At 36.9% G+C, this 16,842-nt stretch overlaps 1 protein-coding gene across 3 annotated transcripts in view; it reads left to right on the top strand.

Annotated features, from left to right (window-relative positions):
* Nucleotides 1-16,383, top strand: part of PIK3CG (phosphatidylinositol-4,5-bisphosphate 3-kinase catalytic subunit gamma) — a 58,087-nt gene extending 41,704 nt beyond the window's left edge. For all 3 annotated transcript variants that reach the window (XM_027838612.1, XM_027838611.1, XM_027838613.1), the window contains one exon: nt 13,250-16,383. In XM_027838612.1, coding sequence (XP_027694413.1) covers nt 13,250-13,528 — 279 coding nt within the window. In that variant the 3' untranslated portion in view covers nt 13,529-16,383. The remainder of the gene's footprint in view (nt 1-13,249) is intronic.
* The last annotated feature ends 459 nt before the right edge of the window (nt 16,384-16,842 follow it).

Below are 16,842 nucleotides of genomic sequence, written 5' to 3'. Positions count from 1 at the left end.
GACAAAAATTATAGATTTATATATAAATATGCCTTTTTGTTGCTACTGTTATTATTTTTCAATAAGCCTTTTGAAAAAATGAATCATATGTTCATTTTTATCTCCTTTTTCTCCAATTAGTATTATGTACTGCACTTAGAATAATAATCTTCCACCTCTGCATCCATCATAACCAGTAACATCTTTCTCGGTACCCCACCCAAAATCTTGGCACCATCTTGGATTCCTGATCTTTCACGTTCAAATGTAGCCAACTTCCAAACTGCACCATCTCCATAAGTATCCACCCCATCCCCTTAAATACCAGTCATGATTCCCACTCATTTCTCACCATTTGGCCTCCCTCTTACTAGGCCTAGTCTTCTGTTGCTTAGTTAGCAGCACAACTGGCCCTAGAACCCAATTATCATGATATCCAATCCAGTGTGCTACTATCATGTATGTGTCTATATGAATAAATTTTAAGCATTTGGTTTTTTTAAGATTTTTTTTATTTTTAACATGTGTTTTTAAAACTTTGGGTTACAAATTTTCTCCCTTCCTCCCTCCCCACCCACCCTCATTGAAAAGCCAAGCATCTTGGTACAGGTTATAGATGTGTAGTCATGCAAAACCCTTCCATAGTAGTCCTGTTGTGAAAAACTAAGTATATTTCCCTTCATCCTATACTACCCCCCATTTATTCTACTCTCTCTTTTGACCCTGTCCCTCCTCAGAAGTGTTTGCTTTTGATTATCCCCTCCCCCAATCTGCCCTCCCCTCTATCAACTCCCTGCTCCCTCGTCCCCTTTCCCCCCTTATTTTCCTGTAGGGTAAGATAGATTTCCATACCCCATTCTGTATGTTATTCCCTCCTTAAGCCAAATCCTATGAGAATAAGATTCACTCATTCCCTCCCACCTTCCCCCATTTTCCCTCCATTGTAAAAGCCTTTTCTTGTCTGTTTCATGTGAGATATTTGACCCCACTCTACTTCTCCCTTTCTCCTTCTCCCAGTATAATCCTCTCTCATCCCTTAATTTTATTCTCCAGATATCACCCCTTCATCTTCAACTCACCCTGTGCCCTCTGTCTATCTATACATACATATAATTTTTTCCCTCCCACTACCCTAATACTGACAAAGGACTCATGAGTTAGAAATATCATCTTTCCCTGCAAGAAGGTAAACAGTTCAACCTTAATAAGTCTCTTATGATTTCTCTTTCCTGTTTACCTCTTCCATGTTTCACTTGAGTCTTGTATTTGAAAGTCAAATTTTCTATTCAGCTCCAGTCTTTTCCATAGGAATGCTTGAAAGTCCCCTATTTCATTGAATGACCATTTTTTACCCCAAAGGATTTTACTCAGTTTTGCTGAGTAGGTGATTCTTGGTTGTAGTCCTAACTCCTTTGCCCTCCGGAATATCATACTCCATGCCCTCCGGACCCTTAATGTAGAAGCTGCTAAATCTTGTGTTATTCTGATTGTGTTTCCACCATACTTGAATTGTTTCTTTCTGGCTGCTTGCAATATTTTCTCCTTCACCTGGGAATTCTGGAATTTGGCTACAATACTCCTAGGAGTTTTCCTTTGGGGATCTCTTTCAGGAGGTGATCGACGAATTCTTTCAATTTCTATATTGCCAGCATTTGTTGTTGTTCAGTTGTCCAGTCATGTTTAACTCTTCATGACCCCAAGGACCATAGCATGTCAGGCCCTTCTGTCCTCCACTATCTCCTGAAGTCTGTCCAGGCTTACTGTCCATGGCGTTTTCTTGGCAAAGATACTGGAGTGGTTTGCCATTTCTTCTCTAAAATGTAGACACCCATTGTGCATACTTATAGATTATATAGATAGGCCAAAAAATTATAATTAATGGCTAGCTTGCTAATGATGAGTGTACTTTAAGATTTAATAATAATATGGTGAAACAGAACCAAAATGTGACTCTATAGACCAATCACAGGAACAATTATTGTTGTCCTAGAAGTTAGCTAAAAGTTTGCATACAATACTGACTTCTTATTCTTCCATCATCTAATTAGGACTTCTGATCAGGATTCATGGGTTAGAAGGAGACTTACAAAGTAGTGATCTGTAGCTTCATATGAACAGTGCTAACTCTCCCAGGAAAAAATTGAGAATTGTGCTAGTATATACAGTTGTCTCTTTTTTCCCTTTTGTTAGTCAAATTTACATTTATCTATCTTGGCTTTCCTTTAGATGTTAAGTTTCTTGGGGCTAGGGATCACCTTTCAAAACACTGCCAAGACTCCCCAGTACTTAGTAACCAAAGGTTATCAGTTTTTTAGATAATCTGGTAATAATCTGATACTGTATACATTTGTATATTATATTTAAGAGGCTCCAGTTCCATGTAGATCTGGAAAAATAATTCCTCTAATAAACTTGATTAATTAATGCATTGAGTAAACTGAACTTATATTGGAAGAGTGTGAAGGCTGGGCTATTGAATGGTAGCTTTTTTTGAACAAAAGGAAAAGGATATAATAAAAGGTGTATATCTCTACCTACTAACCCATGGTTGCATTTGTTGATGGTTGTTAAGGTCACACAGAAAAAGGGGGAAAAAAGATTAAAATAATAAATGATGAGCCCCTTTACAGAATGAATATACCAACCTAGTGGCACCTAGGTGCCGTAATGGAGAGAGCCCAGGAATTGGAGTCAGGAAAACATGAGCTCATATCCTATCTCAGACACTTTCTAGCTATGTGACCCTGGGCAAATAACTTAACCTCTCTCAGTCTCAGTTTCTTTATCTGTAAAATGGGGATTATAATAACACCTACCATACAAGATTGTTGTGAGAATCAAATGAGATAGTATTTGTAAAGCATTTTGCAAACCTTAAAGAATTTTAGAAATGCTTCTATTACTATTAATATTAGTCCCAGGAAGAAGGTTGACCTAAATAGAGCAAAAGAATGTCTTACTCTACCCTGCCCCTCTCTCTTTCTAGAGGTGACTGGTTCGGCATGGAGCTAGTTTCTTTGGACTATTCCTTAAAAATAGAGATTTAGGAGATAAACTTTAGTTACGGAGGAAGACAAAATCTTCTGAAACCAAGGACATCTGGCCACCTTATGGTACAGGGCCATGCACACAGTGGGCATTCAATAAATATTTTTGATGGTTATGATCATAATGAATTAATTCTCCTTAATGAAATATGTTCCTAAAACATAAAAGGAAGGATTCTTTTGTTTATTGATAGTTAATCTAAAACCACCCTATTTTAAATCTAAAGAGAGTACTCTAAACATTTAACCTTCAATTTTCAAAATTTCAGGAAGATCTTGAGCAGTTGAAATTCTCTTCCTTTAGAAACACTGTATCAGCATCCAAGGAAATCTTCAATCATAGAGGGAGAAACAGCTGAAACATATTATCCCTGGTAGAAGGGTTTGTGTGTGCTTCTGCCTTATGTTTTTATTAATTTGAGCAACCAATTAGGGAGTTAAAAAAAGTAAATGAGTCTGGTTAAAAGGTTAAAGAAATCAGTGCTAGAGAAGAGATTCCTGCTTTGAGTGAGATCCTAGTTGGACTAGATGCCTCCCATGGTCCATTCCAAATCTAAGATTTTATGAGTCTGTAATGAAATAGTAAATACTGCCACCTGATGATAAGATGAAATAAATTTTTAATTATTATTCAGTTTATAGGTGCAATCTTGTTACCTTTGAAGAATAATGAAACTTAGACATTACACAAAAAAATAAAAAATTCTGAGGGTTGGAAGGATCCTTCTAATCTACCACTGCATAAATCCTTTACTAAAATTAACGTATTATTAAATGACACATTCAATAATCGTAATTTGTATATAGTTTTTGTAATTTTTTTTGCTCATGAGCATTAGATATAATTCTTTCAATTAGAAAAAGGATTATTACTAAGAATAATTAGATATTATATACTAATACTAGTATGTTAATTATGTTAATATGGAACAGTTGTCAAGGAAGAAAAATACTAGGTGTCCTGAAGATATTAGCTTAAAACTGCACTAACATTTTTGGAACACCCCGTATTTAGAGCTAACTCTCTTGCCTAATGCAAACAAGCATTGTAAGACCAGCTTTGAACATGGTAGGTGCTTTATAAATGCTTTAATAATGAATGACGTTTAGAAATATGGGTGAATATTTCCAAGCAAACTTAAGCTTTTACAAATATATGAACGTTGCTTTCAGTTAAAGAGTGGCCTTAAAAGGCAGTCACCCCTAGATGTCACTCTTAAGAAGCAGTTTTGCACAAGTTGGATACCTGTTACATGGATTTATAATCAGTGCTTCTAAAGTTTTTTTTTTTCCCCAAGATCTTTGTTGGCTAGGGGAGAAATTCTTCATGTATTAGCTGCTACTTCCACACACCCCCCAAATGGGAGGGCATCCAGTTTCACTTGAATTTAAAGCACAGAGTCTTTTATCCACGTGAAAAGAATGAATTTTCAGCAAATAGGACTAATGAGAGAGTCACCTTTCAGGGGTGGAAATGTATTTATTCTAAACCCAGGCAAAATTGCAGGAGTTGGTTGTTTGCCATCTGACTTCTCCCAACCTTCTTTTTAATTTCCTTAATCCTATCCCCTCCAGCTCTTACCACTCTCGAGATAATAACAGACATCTATTCCATAACTCATTACGTATGAGCAGCTGTGTTCACAATGGATAAAGAACTGTCCTCAAAACCATGTGGATGTGGGTTAAAGTGCCACCTCTGACACAAGGTGTAGCCTTGGGCAAGTCCCTTCACTTCTCAGTCCTCTAAGCCAGAGAAGTCAGAAACAGCCAGACCAGCTTAAAGTATAGTTAGGAAACAGTCAACAAAATAAATAAAAATACAATAGAACATGGATAATGCTAGTGTGTGGTTTTCTAAGTCAGTGTTTGGCCAGAAGGGATCCTTGTGAAAGAGTTAGTAGTGGCCCCAGTTTTCTATCTGAGTTTGTCATTGCTCTAGGCATTTCCCTAAGACTCTATGTTGCAGAGAAAGTGCCAGACTACAATGGTAGAAGTTTCCACATTTGGGGGTTTCCTATACAAATGAAATTATTAAATAGGACCTAAGCCTGTAGTGGAGCCAATGAGACATGGGTTCAAGTCCCTGACTGATAAAAATAGGCTGTGTGTCTCTGGACTGTTAGAAGATTGCCTGGGGCACTGAGAAGCTGACTATAAGCTGCAGAACTAGTACTGATATTCATTTGGTAGAGGGATTTTTCTCAGTAGGAGTTGTCCACAAGAATGAAATCTCTGGTCTGTTCCAAACAAAACAAAACAGCCTTGATATACATTACGTCCTTTGATCCTCACAACTCCCTACCAGTGCAGTTGTTATTACTGTCCCCGTTTTACAGAGGAGGAAATTAACATTAAGAAAGATTGGGGTCAACTGACTAGTAAAGTGTCTGAAGTAGGATCTGAGCCTAAGTCCACGTTGCTTTTCTATTGTTGTTCAGTCATTTCAGTCCTGACTTTTTATGACTCCATTTGGTGTTCTCTTGGCAAAGACACTGAAGTAGTTTGCCACTTTCTTCTCCAGCTCCTTTTACAGTTGAGGAAACTGAGGCAAACAGAGTTAAGTGACTTGCCCAGGGTCACACAGCTAGTAAGTATCAGTGTCCAGGTTTGAACTTGGGTCTTCCTGACTCCAGGCACTGTGCTTCTCTGATCACTCCCTAATTAAAACTGTAACTCAAAAATTTTCTGGCATGCCATTTATACTTAGCATGAATTTGTTAGTATGATACTTTCTCCAGAATCTCCTTTCTAATTTCAGAAGGAAAAGCTAAGGGCCTGTTAAAGGATTTCCAGGCATCTGTAAGGATACAGGCAGCTGTGGGATAGTGAGCGATAAGAGACCCAGAGTTCATCTGATCCTAAATACAAATCCAAATTCTGCCACTTTCTATTTCTGTGGCAAATTATTTAACCTCTCTGGGCCTCAGTGTCCCAATTTTTAAAATGAGAGAGTTAGACTAGATAATTTTTAAATTTTCTTCTCTCTCCAAATTCTATGATGCTGTATAAGTGTGTGTGTATACATACATACATATATATGCAGGGTGGAGGACAGAGTATACTGTGAACAGAGGGCATGTCTATGGTTCCTAAAAGTAGAGCAAATGAGTAGCCTCCTATTTTTCCTCAATGGAAGTCAAGATTTGTCACTAATTTTAAAAATCTTCACTCTTTAATAATTGAATTGATCTTGAATCAGTGTGTTTTAAAGGAACTTTTAAAGAAGGAGTTCTTAGCTTAGGTCCATGACTTAAAAAAAACTTAATAACTGTATTTCAATAGAATTGATTTCCTTTATAATCCTATGTATTTTATTTTATGTGTTTAAAAACATTGTTCTAAGAAAAGGCTTCCCCAGGCTGCCAAAGAGTCCATGGCACATAAAAAAGGTTTAAAACTTCCATTTTAAAAGGACTAGGGAGCAATTACTAAGCTTATTCACTTGCTACTTGGGGGAGATGTGAACCCAGCTCTGCAAAGATGAAATTAGCTTCATTCATTAGCTCATCAGTGGAAGGGAGGAGGTTCCCCAGTGTTTGCTATTGCTCCCATATGCTAAACCAAGATAACTTTTCTACAGGGATTCTCTCACCATTGCTTACTATTAGAAAACCCATACTGAATGTGTACCAGCTTAATTATAGCCTTTCAGCTTTTAATAAGTTCCTAGCTAAATATTTGCAAAGAAAGTGTAGGTTTTCCACTAACAGATGGAACCAGTTGGAGAATCACTTTTTAAAAATCTCTCAAGGTACAAGATGTAATTCAAAGACTGTAAACAAAAGGTTTTAACTTGAGATATTCAATATTCTTTCTGATTAGCCACCCTTTGTCTTCCAACAGAAACATGCTATTTCATCCAAAGACTCCATTGTCTTGTCAGAGCTATATTTAAAAACATTGACAAACAAATTAAACATTACCAATTAACATTACTTCAGACTTCAAGTCCTGATCCCCTTCTGGCTTTTTTCCTTCTGATAGGTACAAGTAAAAGCTAGGAGGTACAATGGATACACCCCTGGACCTAGAATCAAAATAGACCTGAGTTCAGCTCTGGCATCAGACAGTTATTGGCTGTGTGACAGTGCAAGTAATTTAACTTTTGTTGGCCTCGGTTTTCTCATCTGTAAAACAAGGATAATAATAGTACCTACCTCCCAGGACTGTTGTAAGGTTATATTTGTAAAACACTTTGCAAACCCTAAAGTGCTATGTAAATACTTTTACTACTTATCATTATTTATCATTATTACGTTAAATGTATAGAGATGCTTTTTCCCTTCTATAAGCTTTTCATTTATAAATATTTTTTGGATTTTTCTTTTTCTCTCTCCTTCTACCCTTAGCCACACTTTTGTAGTCTTTTATCCTTATCGTTGGTTGTGTGTGTGTGTGTGTGTGTGTGTGTGTGTGTGTGTGTGGTCGTGAGCATGCACACACACTTCTGTCTCTTACTATACTGAGAAGACTGCTTCACTTTTCTGAGGATAGGATCTACAGTATTTCACTTCCTCTTAACTCCTGGGTAAACATGAGCAAAGGAAGTAGAGAGTTCTCTTTTGGAGAAAAAATAGGCCTAGTCATTATGACCCAGGGCAATTTGTTATTTATCAGCTATTAGCAATTTAATACATTGTACCTAAAATCTTTATCATTTTCAATGTAGTGGCCTCTTTATTTTGCTGATAACTACTACTTTAGTTAAGGGTTAGAGAAGTGATGATTTATGCTCATGTTTACTCCTATTCACAAGGTTTATGTTTGATTTTTTTTTAAAATGCCTTTTCAATATGCTACGAAACCCTAATAAAATTAGTTGAATAAAATAGAACATTGAGAAGAGAAATGTCAGTAAAAGAACTATCCATTAATTTGATGATTATTCATGAACATTCATTTCAGATCAATAAGCATTTATTAAAGTTCCTACTCTGTATAAGACACTGGGAATACAATTGTTAAAAATGACATGCTGGGGCAATTAGGTGGCATAGTGGATAGAGCACTGGCCCTGGAGTCAGGAGGACTTGAGTTCAAATCCTGCCTCAGACACATAACACTTACTAGCTGTGTGACTCTGGGCAAGTCACTTAACCCTAATTGCCTAAAAAAAATGACATGTTTCTGTCTTTGGGGGGCTTATAGGGAAGGGGGTATGATATGTAATCAAATAAGTATGACACAAGTTTATAAGGCAAAAAGAAATGTCCAGAAAAGCACTCCAAGAAAAAATTGAGGTAGGACAACTTGCAGCTGGTCAACATCAGACCTCATTATATAATAATTCTGGATACTTTCAGTAGCAAATGGATTTAACCACATTCTAGAAATCAGATTCTGCTCCTGAGGCATGCCTTGTCTTCTCCACTTGAAAATGGAAAAACCTCAAATAGGAACTAAGGAAAGAAAGACTGGTTATGTTTGAGCCTAGCACAGCAATTCCTGGGAGTTGGTAGAAGATGGATGTAAGGTATTTCTTGGTTTCTGTGTTATACCCCTGGAACCACAGACCCACATTTCCTCAAACTACCTGGCCTCTATAGTTTGAGAGAAGGGGAATGGGAGGCAAGAGAGAGAAATGTGAAGATTTCCCCATATAGCCATGATCCACCATGAATCTGAGCACAAAGAATGGAAGTGCAGCTCATTCCTGGCCACATCAGTCTGAGGAAGTGCAGGAAGAAGAGGGCAAAGCAGCTACTGGCCTGTTCTCCCTTGGGAGATACAGGCAGCTTTAGATGCAACCACTGCCATTCTTTTTAAAATCAAAAAAGGTTGGATTTAGAAGGTACCAGAAAGGTCATAGATTCCATCCCATATCTGAGCTAGAATACCCTCCAAAGCATCCCCTAGTGATCATCCAGCCTTGAACTTGGAAACCTTCAGTGATGGAGAGCCTTCTCCTTAGTAGAGGACCTTTAATAGCTAAGAGGCCATTTAGAGAAGGTCGTCAGGATTGGTGGAAATTCCACCACGTTGGTATAATAGATTCTCTTTAATATGTATGAACCAACAGGGACAACCTCCTCTAGTAATCAAAGAATCAGTGCTTGTCAGAATATGAGGACTTTGAGCCCTTGGAATTTCCAGACAAGCATTCCTGTCATTAGATCTGGCTAGCCTTTTATGTCAATCTGATGAGCATATGGCAAATGATAACATTCTCAGAAGAGAGTTTTCTCCCAGAGGAGAAATTTGTCTCTGAATTTTAGGGCCAGCTGGACACTAGAGAATGGCTGCTGGACTCTGTAGTAGGTGATTTCCCCCAAATGACTCTACTTGTTGGAGATGCCAGAGATGAGATTCTTGTTAGGTTATGTGTTGGACTTAGTGGCCTCCAAGATGCCTACTTGTGAGGAGGTTCTGTAACTAATAGGACAGATCCTAAGATTTATAGGAGAAAAGGGTTTTAGAAATAATCCAGTCTAACCCCCTCATTTTGTAGATAAAGAAACTGAAGCCCAGAAAAATTAAATGACTTCCTCAGTACTTGACACAGTACCTAGCATATATATCTATATAAGTTTATATCTACATGTATGTATGTATGTATGTATGTATGTATGTATGTACATGTTTTTTGTTGTTCATTCATTTCAGTCATGTCTGACTCTTCGTAACCCCAATTGAGGTTTTCTTGGCAAAGTGATTTGCCATTTAGCCTCTTCAGCTCATTTTACAGATGAAGAAACTGAGTCAAACAAGGTTAAGTGACTTGCCCAGGGTCACACAGATAGTGTCTGAGGCCAGATTTGAACTCGGGGAGATGAGTCTTCCTAACTCCAGGCCCCATGCGGTATGCACTATCGTGCCACCTAGCTGCCATAATCTTATGGCTAGGGGTAGAGGTAATGGAAGTAAGGGTTGGACTCCAGTCTTTCTGTCTCTGAATCCACCGTGCTTTCTATTACTCTATGCAATCTTTCCCTTCCACTTTCTTGTTCTGTCCCCATTAGGTGATAATGCCATGATCACATCAGATGCCATGGGGAGGGCAGGGTGGCTTAGTGCATACAAGGCTAGACCTGGAGTCAAGAAGATATGGATTCTGGCTAATATGGAAATGTGTTTTACATAACTTCACATATAAAATCAATATCAATTTGCTTGCCTTCTCAAGTAGGGGGCAGGAGCGGGAGGGAGAGAATTTAGAACCCACAATTTTTAAAAATGATTGTTAAATTGTTTTACATGTAATTGGGAAATATTTAATGACATAAATATTTTGTAAAAGAAAGAAGATATAAATTCAGATCCTACACCTCATAATCATGGTCAAAGCTATTTAACCTCCCTGAGCCTCATCTCTAAAACAAGGGTAATAATACTTATACTACTTATGCCAGAAGAGTTTTTTGAGGATCAAATGAAATAATTGCATGTGAGGTGCTTTGCAAACTCTAAGCACTATATAAAATGCCAGTTATCAGTCAGTTCATTAGGGAACATTCACCAATTGGCATCATAATAATACATTGATTTGTAGGTGGAAATTTTCTGCTAACACCAGGAGTTTAAGCTTAATTGTACACCCTCACCTTCAGGATGTTCACTTGGCATATGTCTTTTCTCCAAAATCACAGTGACTTAAAATAATTATTAATCAGAATGTACAATAATTCTGAATCAAGAGAAGGCCACATCTATCATCTTGTGAAAATTATACAAGTTGCTAAATTAATGTGAATATTGCCTTTGGTAAGTCTGCACTTAGCCAACACAATTACTAAGGAAAAATGAAAGGCAGCTCAACAGGGCATATACATGGACAAAAGAAAATGATTTCTTAATATAAATGGACTTATTAAGAATGCAAGAGCCCTAATGCACTAAGCAGACTTCCAGGAGGCTAAGTATTCTGCACGGTCATGAACAGAAAAACTCCAAGGGACTTGGAAAACTTTAGATCCATCTTCAAATGGAAAGTAGAAGAGCTGAAATTAAAAAGTAGAACGAACATTTCTCTTCTTTTGAAAAGATGCAGAGACAAATATGGTGTTAGATTCTAACCCTATCTAACCCATCAATCACTGGTGACTTAACGAGGGAAAGTCTGGAAGAAAAAGGATAAGAACCCTAAATTAAGCTAAGCATTAAAAACCAAAAAAGGGGGGAGGAATGAAAGCTATATTGGGGAGGAAAGAACGATCAAAGAATGAATAGAATTCTGTTCATGGTATATGGAATGATAACTGATGAAAGACAGAAAGCAGAGCTATTCCATTTTTATTTTGTATCTGGTTTTGCTTCTGTCAATAAAAATGATCTTTGGGCCAGAAAGGACTAAACAAAAATGGCTATTAGGGAGTTCATACCCAGGATAAGTAGGAAGATAGTAAAAGAACAACCTAACTCCTTTTCATGAGTTTGAGTCACTTGATCCAGATGCACTACACCCTCAATAACTGAAAGAATTGGTGAATATTATTGCTACACCACCATCAGTAATATTTGCAAGATCATGGAAAACACAAAAGAGGCACCACATGGCTGGAAAGGAACAGATATGAGGTATATATTGTCAGACAAGGCCAAGGTATTGCTTTGGTTTGCCTAATTTTACTTTTGTTACAAAGTAGACTTTCGTTGAAGACTGGGAGAGGGTATTAGGGAAGTACCAGCGATGTTAAAAAAAAATCAATTACACATTTTAACAGCTTTTTTAACAAGCAAATAAGCCATTCTCCAAGAAAAGGAAACTGTAGGCAAATGTGCTCAACTTTGCTTCCCGACAAACGTCTAGAAAATATGATTAAAAAGATGGCTCATGAACACTAAAAAAAGGAAGTCCCCTAACCTTTTTGGCAGGATTTTGGCAGTATTATGCCAAATCTAGGTGAACGTGCAAAAATGTCTCTCATGCTATTCTGTTATGGATGTATGTGTGACAGACAATTGTATAATTAGATGAATTCAGAACTATCATGAATAGTTAAAACTCAACCCTAGTGGGGCACCCCAGGAATCTTCACTTGGTCCAGTGGTGTTTAACATTTGAATAACTTGGATAAAGGCTCGTAGGTGATAAAAGCTAGGAGGGATAGTTAACATGTTGGATGACAAAGTCAGAATCCAAAAAGATCTTGATGAGTTAGGATGTTGGGCCAAATAAAAGAAGAAGGGATTTAATAGGCACATACATTGTCTTTACTTGGGTTTAGAAAATCAGCTTCACAAGAAATTTGGAGTCAGAGATCTGGGTTTGAACCACTTCTGTGATCTTGAATATGTAATTTCCTCTCTTAGTTCTTCATCTGTAAAATTAGAAGATTGGACTAGATGACCTTTAAGGTCCCTTCCATTTTATAGTCCATAATCCCAAGTACACAATGAACATGTGTCCAGACAGCAGTTTGTCTGGAAAAAAGTCTGAAAATGGGGTTTTAGTGGACTGTAATAAGCTCAATATGGGTCAGTAAGTCACAAGGAAGCAAAAAAAAAAAGTAAAAGTGATCTTGGGCTGCATTAAGAGCCCAATACCTACCACCAATAAAGAGGCAATAGTCCCACCTACTCTACCCTGATCAGACCGTTTCTGGATTAGTGTGTTAAGTTTTTACCACAACAGATTGGGAAAGACATTAAGAAACTAGAGAGTGTCCCTGGGAGGGCAGCTAGAATGGCAATGGGCCTTGAGTTTGAGAGGATCCGCTAAAGGAACTGGGCTGGTAACCTTGGAGAATAGCAGTATCAGGGGAGGGATATGATTGGTGACTTCTGGGTTGTCACATAGAAGAGAGATTAGATTTGTCCTCATTGATCCCAGAGGTCAGTACTAGAAACAATGGATAGAAATTTCAAAAAGTCAAATTTAGATTTGATAAGGGAAAAATGTATCTTCCTGGAGATATAGTGGATTTCCCTTGGCAGGAATCTATCACTATTATTTCATGCCTCTCCTTGGGCTATATAAATTTCCATTATCAATATCTATATGGGAGAAACTTAATCTGTAGGGCAAGAATATAAGATAAAAATGGTTAATAAGGAATTAATGTTCAATAAGCATCCCTAGAGTTGATGAAAACTATGTTAGACATTTTACAACTTACAAAGATGGTTTGTCTTTTACATGTTTATAATCTACAAATATGAACCCTGTCCTAGGAGTTATATTTTCTGTTACATATGGTATGCAAGTCAAATTAAGGACTGGAAGCTTGTTCTTTGAGTACTCTAGTCACTTTAACAAGAACAATGATCTTTCCTTTATGCAGGACATTTGTGTCAAGGCTTACCTAGCTCTTCGGCAACACACCAACCTACTGATCATCCTGTTTTCCATGATGCTGATGACTGGTATGCCCCAGTTAACTAGCAAGGAAGATATTGACTATATCCGGGATGCCTTGACAGTGGGGAAGAACGAAGAGGAGGCCAAAAAGTATTTCCTTGATCAGATAGAAGTTTGTAGAGACAAAGGCTGGACTGTACAGTTTAACTGGTTCTTACATCTTGTTCTTGGTATCAAACAAGGAGAAAAACACTCTGCCTAAGGCTTACAGCAGGAGTTGAAGGTGAAAGACCATTAGAAGAGTTTGAAATAAAACTTCAGTTATTGAACTTGAACTAAAAATGGAATCGGACAGTCTGACAGTGGGCACTTCAGAAATACGGCTGTTTCTTGCTGACTTCTTTTGAAATAGAAAAACTGTTGTCACTGCAGATTATTTTACTAGTAATGCTTAATACTGAGCAGATTTCCAGGTTCTCCCAGTAATGCCTAGAGAAGAGAGTTTTAAGTTTAAACAGATTAATATCATCATTGTTACATTAAAAGGTATGATTGAGTTATTAGGTGCTTCTGAAAATACTTCTAGAAAGAAATTATAACATCTGTTTTCATCTGTGTATCAAAGATTGCCCTTGATGGTGCCCCCCTCCCCCTTTTCTTTCTATCCTTTTATCCTTCAAGCTTCTCTACAGGAAAAAAAAAAATGTAGTCACTTTAACTTCATTCCATAAAAGGTGCTTTCAAAACATCCTCTCATATCTTTAGTTACCAGTGATATGCCAAGAGCAAGGAAGGCAGGTTAGTCTTTTCACAATGCTATTTGCAATTATGTACTGTAAAGTGAACAAATGAGCATAAAAAGGCACACGAGAACTTAAAATGGAAAATCCACACCTTTTTGCCCTTATTCTTTTCTGCTGGTCTGGTTCCAGGACTTTGAATGTGCGTAATACAAATGAATGCATCTGTTACTGCTCTCCATGTAAGAAAGAGTAATTCAGTGTAATTAAAGGAGCTTTCTCAAGCATGGAAACAGGAAATCATTGTTACAGGCTCTCATCTCATCTAAAGTTTTTCCTCCCTCCCTGCTTCCTTTCTCACTTTCCATTCTCCCAACTCTTTCCAAACACAAACACATGCCCTCGTGGGATTGTGAAATCTTCAAGGGCACTTTTGTCTCAGAATTGAGAAAAAAAATTATTTGGAAACAAATTCTCCTTTAGAACTACTAACATTTTTAATCTTTATAAGAAACAAATTTCCTGTTTTTGAAATGTATTTTAAAGGGCAATTAAGAAGATACAAATTAGTAAACAAGTGATTTTTGTTAAATTTATCCAACTATTTCAAAGCTTAAGAAACTTCAAAATTGTTGTACATTTTTCAGATTCCCTATATAAATAACAGAACCATATTGGGTTATTTGAAATATTATATAGTTTGCTATTTATGAGGTGAGTATTAAAATTCTCTGAAATGGAATCAGTAAGAAATTATTTATAAACCTTAGAAATGATCTCTAATTAGAACTGTACATAGAAGTAATCTAATTTTAAAGTTATATGAGTAGCGCATGTGGTCAGAGATTAAATATATTTTTGTCAGGGATGATAATTATTCAAGTTAGACCTAATCTTAGACTTTTTTGTGTATAAGACAGCAGTAGCCATCCACTTTCCTGAATTTAAGTTGATAGTAATAACACCACGTCCCCTGCCTAATGATTCTCTCCTTTGACAAGATCTGTGCTTGGTTGGTAGGGAAAATTGCCATCATTAGTATTACCTTTATGACCAAGAAATTTTGGGGAAAAGGATATGTATTATCTCAATCAAGGAATATTTTCCCCTTAAATCAAGGAGGGGGAAAATTGCTATCCTAAGGCAACTTCACAATCCTTTGGGAACTGGAAATATTTCACTCTGCTGAAGGCCTTGCTGGGTTATGTATGAGGGGAAAACAAATTCTCCCTCCCTGAAAGGATAGCATTAGAGGCTATGGGGATTCTCACAATAATTTGTTTGCCACAAGTCCTTTCAGGAGTAAAAGGAAGAATCAGGCTTCAGACAAGCATGTTTTCATTACTCTTCTGAGGAATAATTATTTTCAAGTGAAAGCATAGTCAGGATCCAACAATGCATAAATTTTCTTTCCAATGGAGTTACTGATAGAGTCTCCTCTTCTTGATGATTAAATACAACAAAAGAAAGAAACTGTTCTGTGTCTTGCTTATTTGCACCTAAGCAATTGCTTTCTTTTTCAGAGTTTATACCAGGTAAGATAGCTTAGTTATTTTTTAACCTGTTTCATGATGTGGAATTGATGTTCTAAAAGTTTTATTGTCCCTTATTCTGAAGGCAAGGTAAAATTTCAACTCTGGAGTTGCATGTAAGGACATGTAAATCATCCCCTGGGTTCCAATTTGACCCTTCTGCCCCCATCAAATCCTATGAAATTGAGCATCTATATCCTTGAAATTGTGGGAGAATCAAGTTTACTGAGCTATAAGAGAGGTCTGAAAACTCTAGAGTAGGATGGTGGCATGGAAACAGCCAGAGTCAGAAGTTCTGGTTCTATTCCTGGCTTTTTTGTTACCTATTACCCTTTGTAAGTCACTGAACTCCTCTGGGCATTGATTTCCTTATCTAGAAATTGTGGATTAGATGATCTTCAAGGTGGTTTATGGTTCTGTGATTTAGGTGTAGCCCACTAAGGTCATATTAAAACACAAAAGACATAGCATTCAGAATAAAAGGGTATCTTTCTTAATATTTATCTTAACAATATCTCTATCTCTATGTATTACATGTATATCTTAATAACATATCTAAGATATATCTTAAAAATAATTTTCTTTATTTATATATATGTATACACACACACACACACACACACACACACATATATACATACACCCTCCGCAGTAAAATGTAACTTACCTGACAACAGGGACTGGTCATTTTTGTTTTGGTATCCCCGGTGCCTAACACAGTGCCTGGAATAGTTTAGGCACTTAATAAATGCTTGTTGATTGATTGAAAAAAATACTTCAACAGCTGTTTTATACATGTAGTTTATTTTTACATGAGCATAGCTGAAATAAATAAGAACAAAACATTTTTCTGCTCTATTTGCTATCCTTCATCCATATGGTTGTACAAAAACACCAGAGAATCCTGGTCCCATTGCCTGTGCACTATCAGAATAGCCCCAAGGGTATGAAATGGATCCAATGTTCAAACCAGTGCTATTTAGCTTCATGAGATCTGGTTTTTCTAAGTCATTGGAGGGTTAGCTTTAACTCTGAGACAAAACATGTCATTTTTAGGAATTTTTTTAGAAGTTTCCTTTTTTTAAGATGAAAAAGTTGCTTTCCAAATAGTTAGTTGTGGCATGAAAAAAAATTATCCAGGTTAAGGAAATGGTCCTCCCTGAAAAAGGAATGAAATTCATTTAGAAAGGAAGTTTGTGAAGAATATGCTTCTTCACTTGGTATTCCAGGCTCTACTGTCTGTGTTCATTGGATGAATTGTCTCTCTTACATTGTATGAAGAAAAATACAGAAAAATATTTTCT

This window comes from Vombatus ursinus, unplaced genomic scaffold, assembly GCF_900497805.2.
Source record: "Vombatus ursinus unplaced genomic scaffold, bare-nosed wombat genome assembly UNPS02014830.1, whole genome shotgun sequence".
NCBI classification, from domain to species: Eukaryota; Metazoa; Chordata; class Mammalia; order Diprotodontia; family Vombatidae; genus Vombatus; species Vombatus ursinus.
The sequence above is the reverse complement of the archived record's forward strand: the minus strand, read 5'-3'. Positions and strand labels throughout refer to the sequence as shown.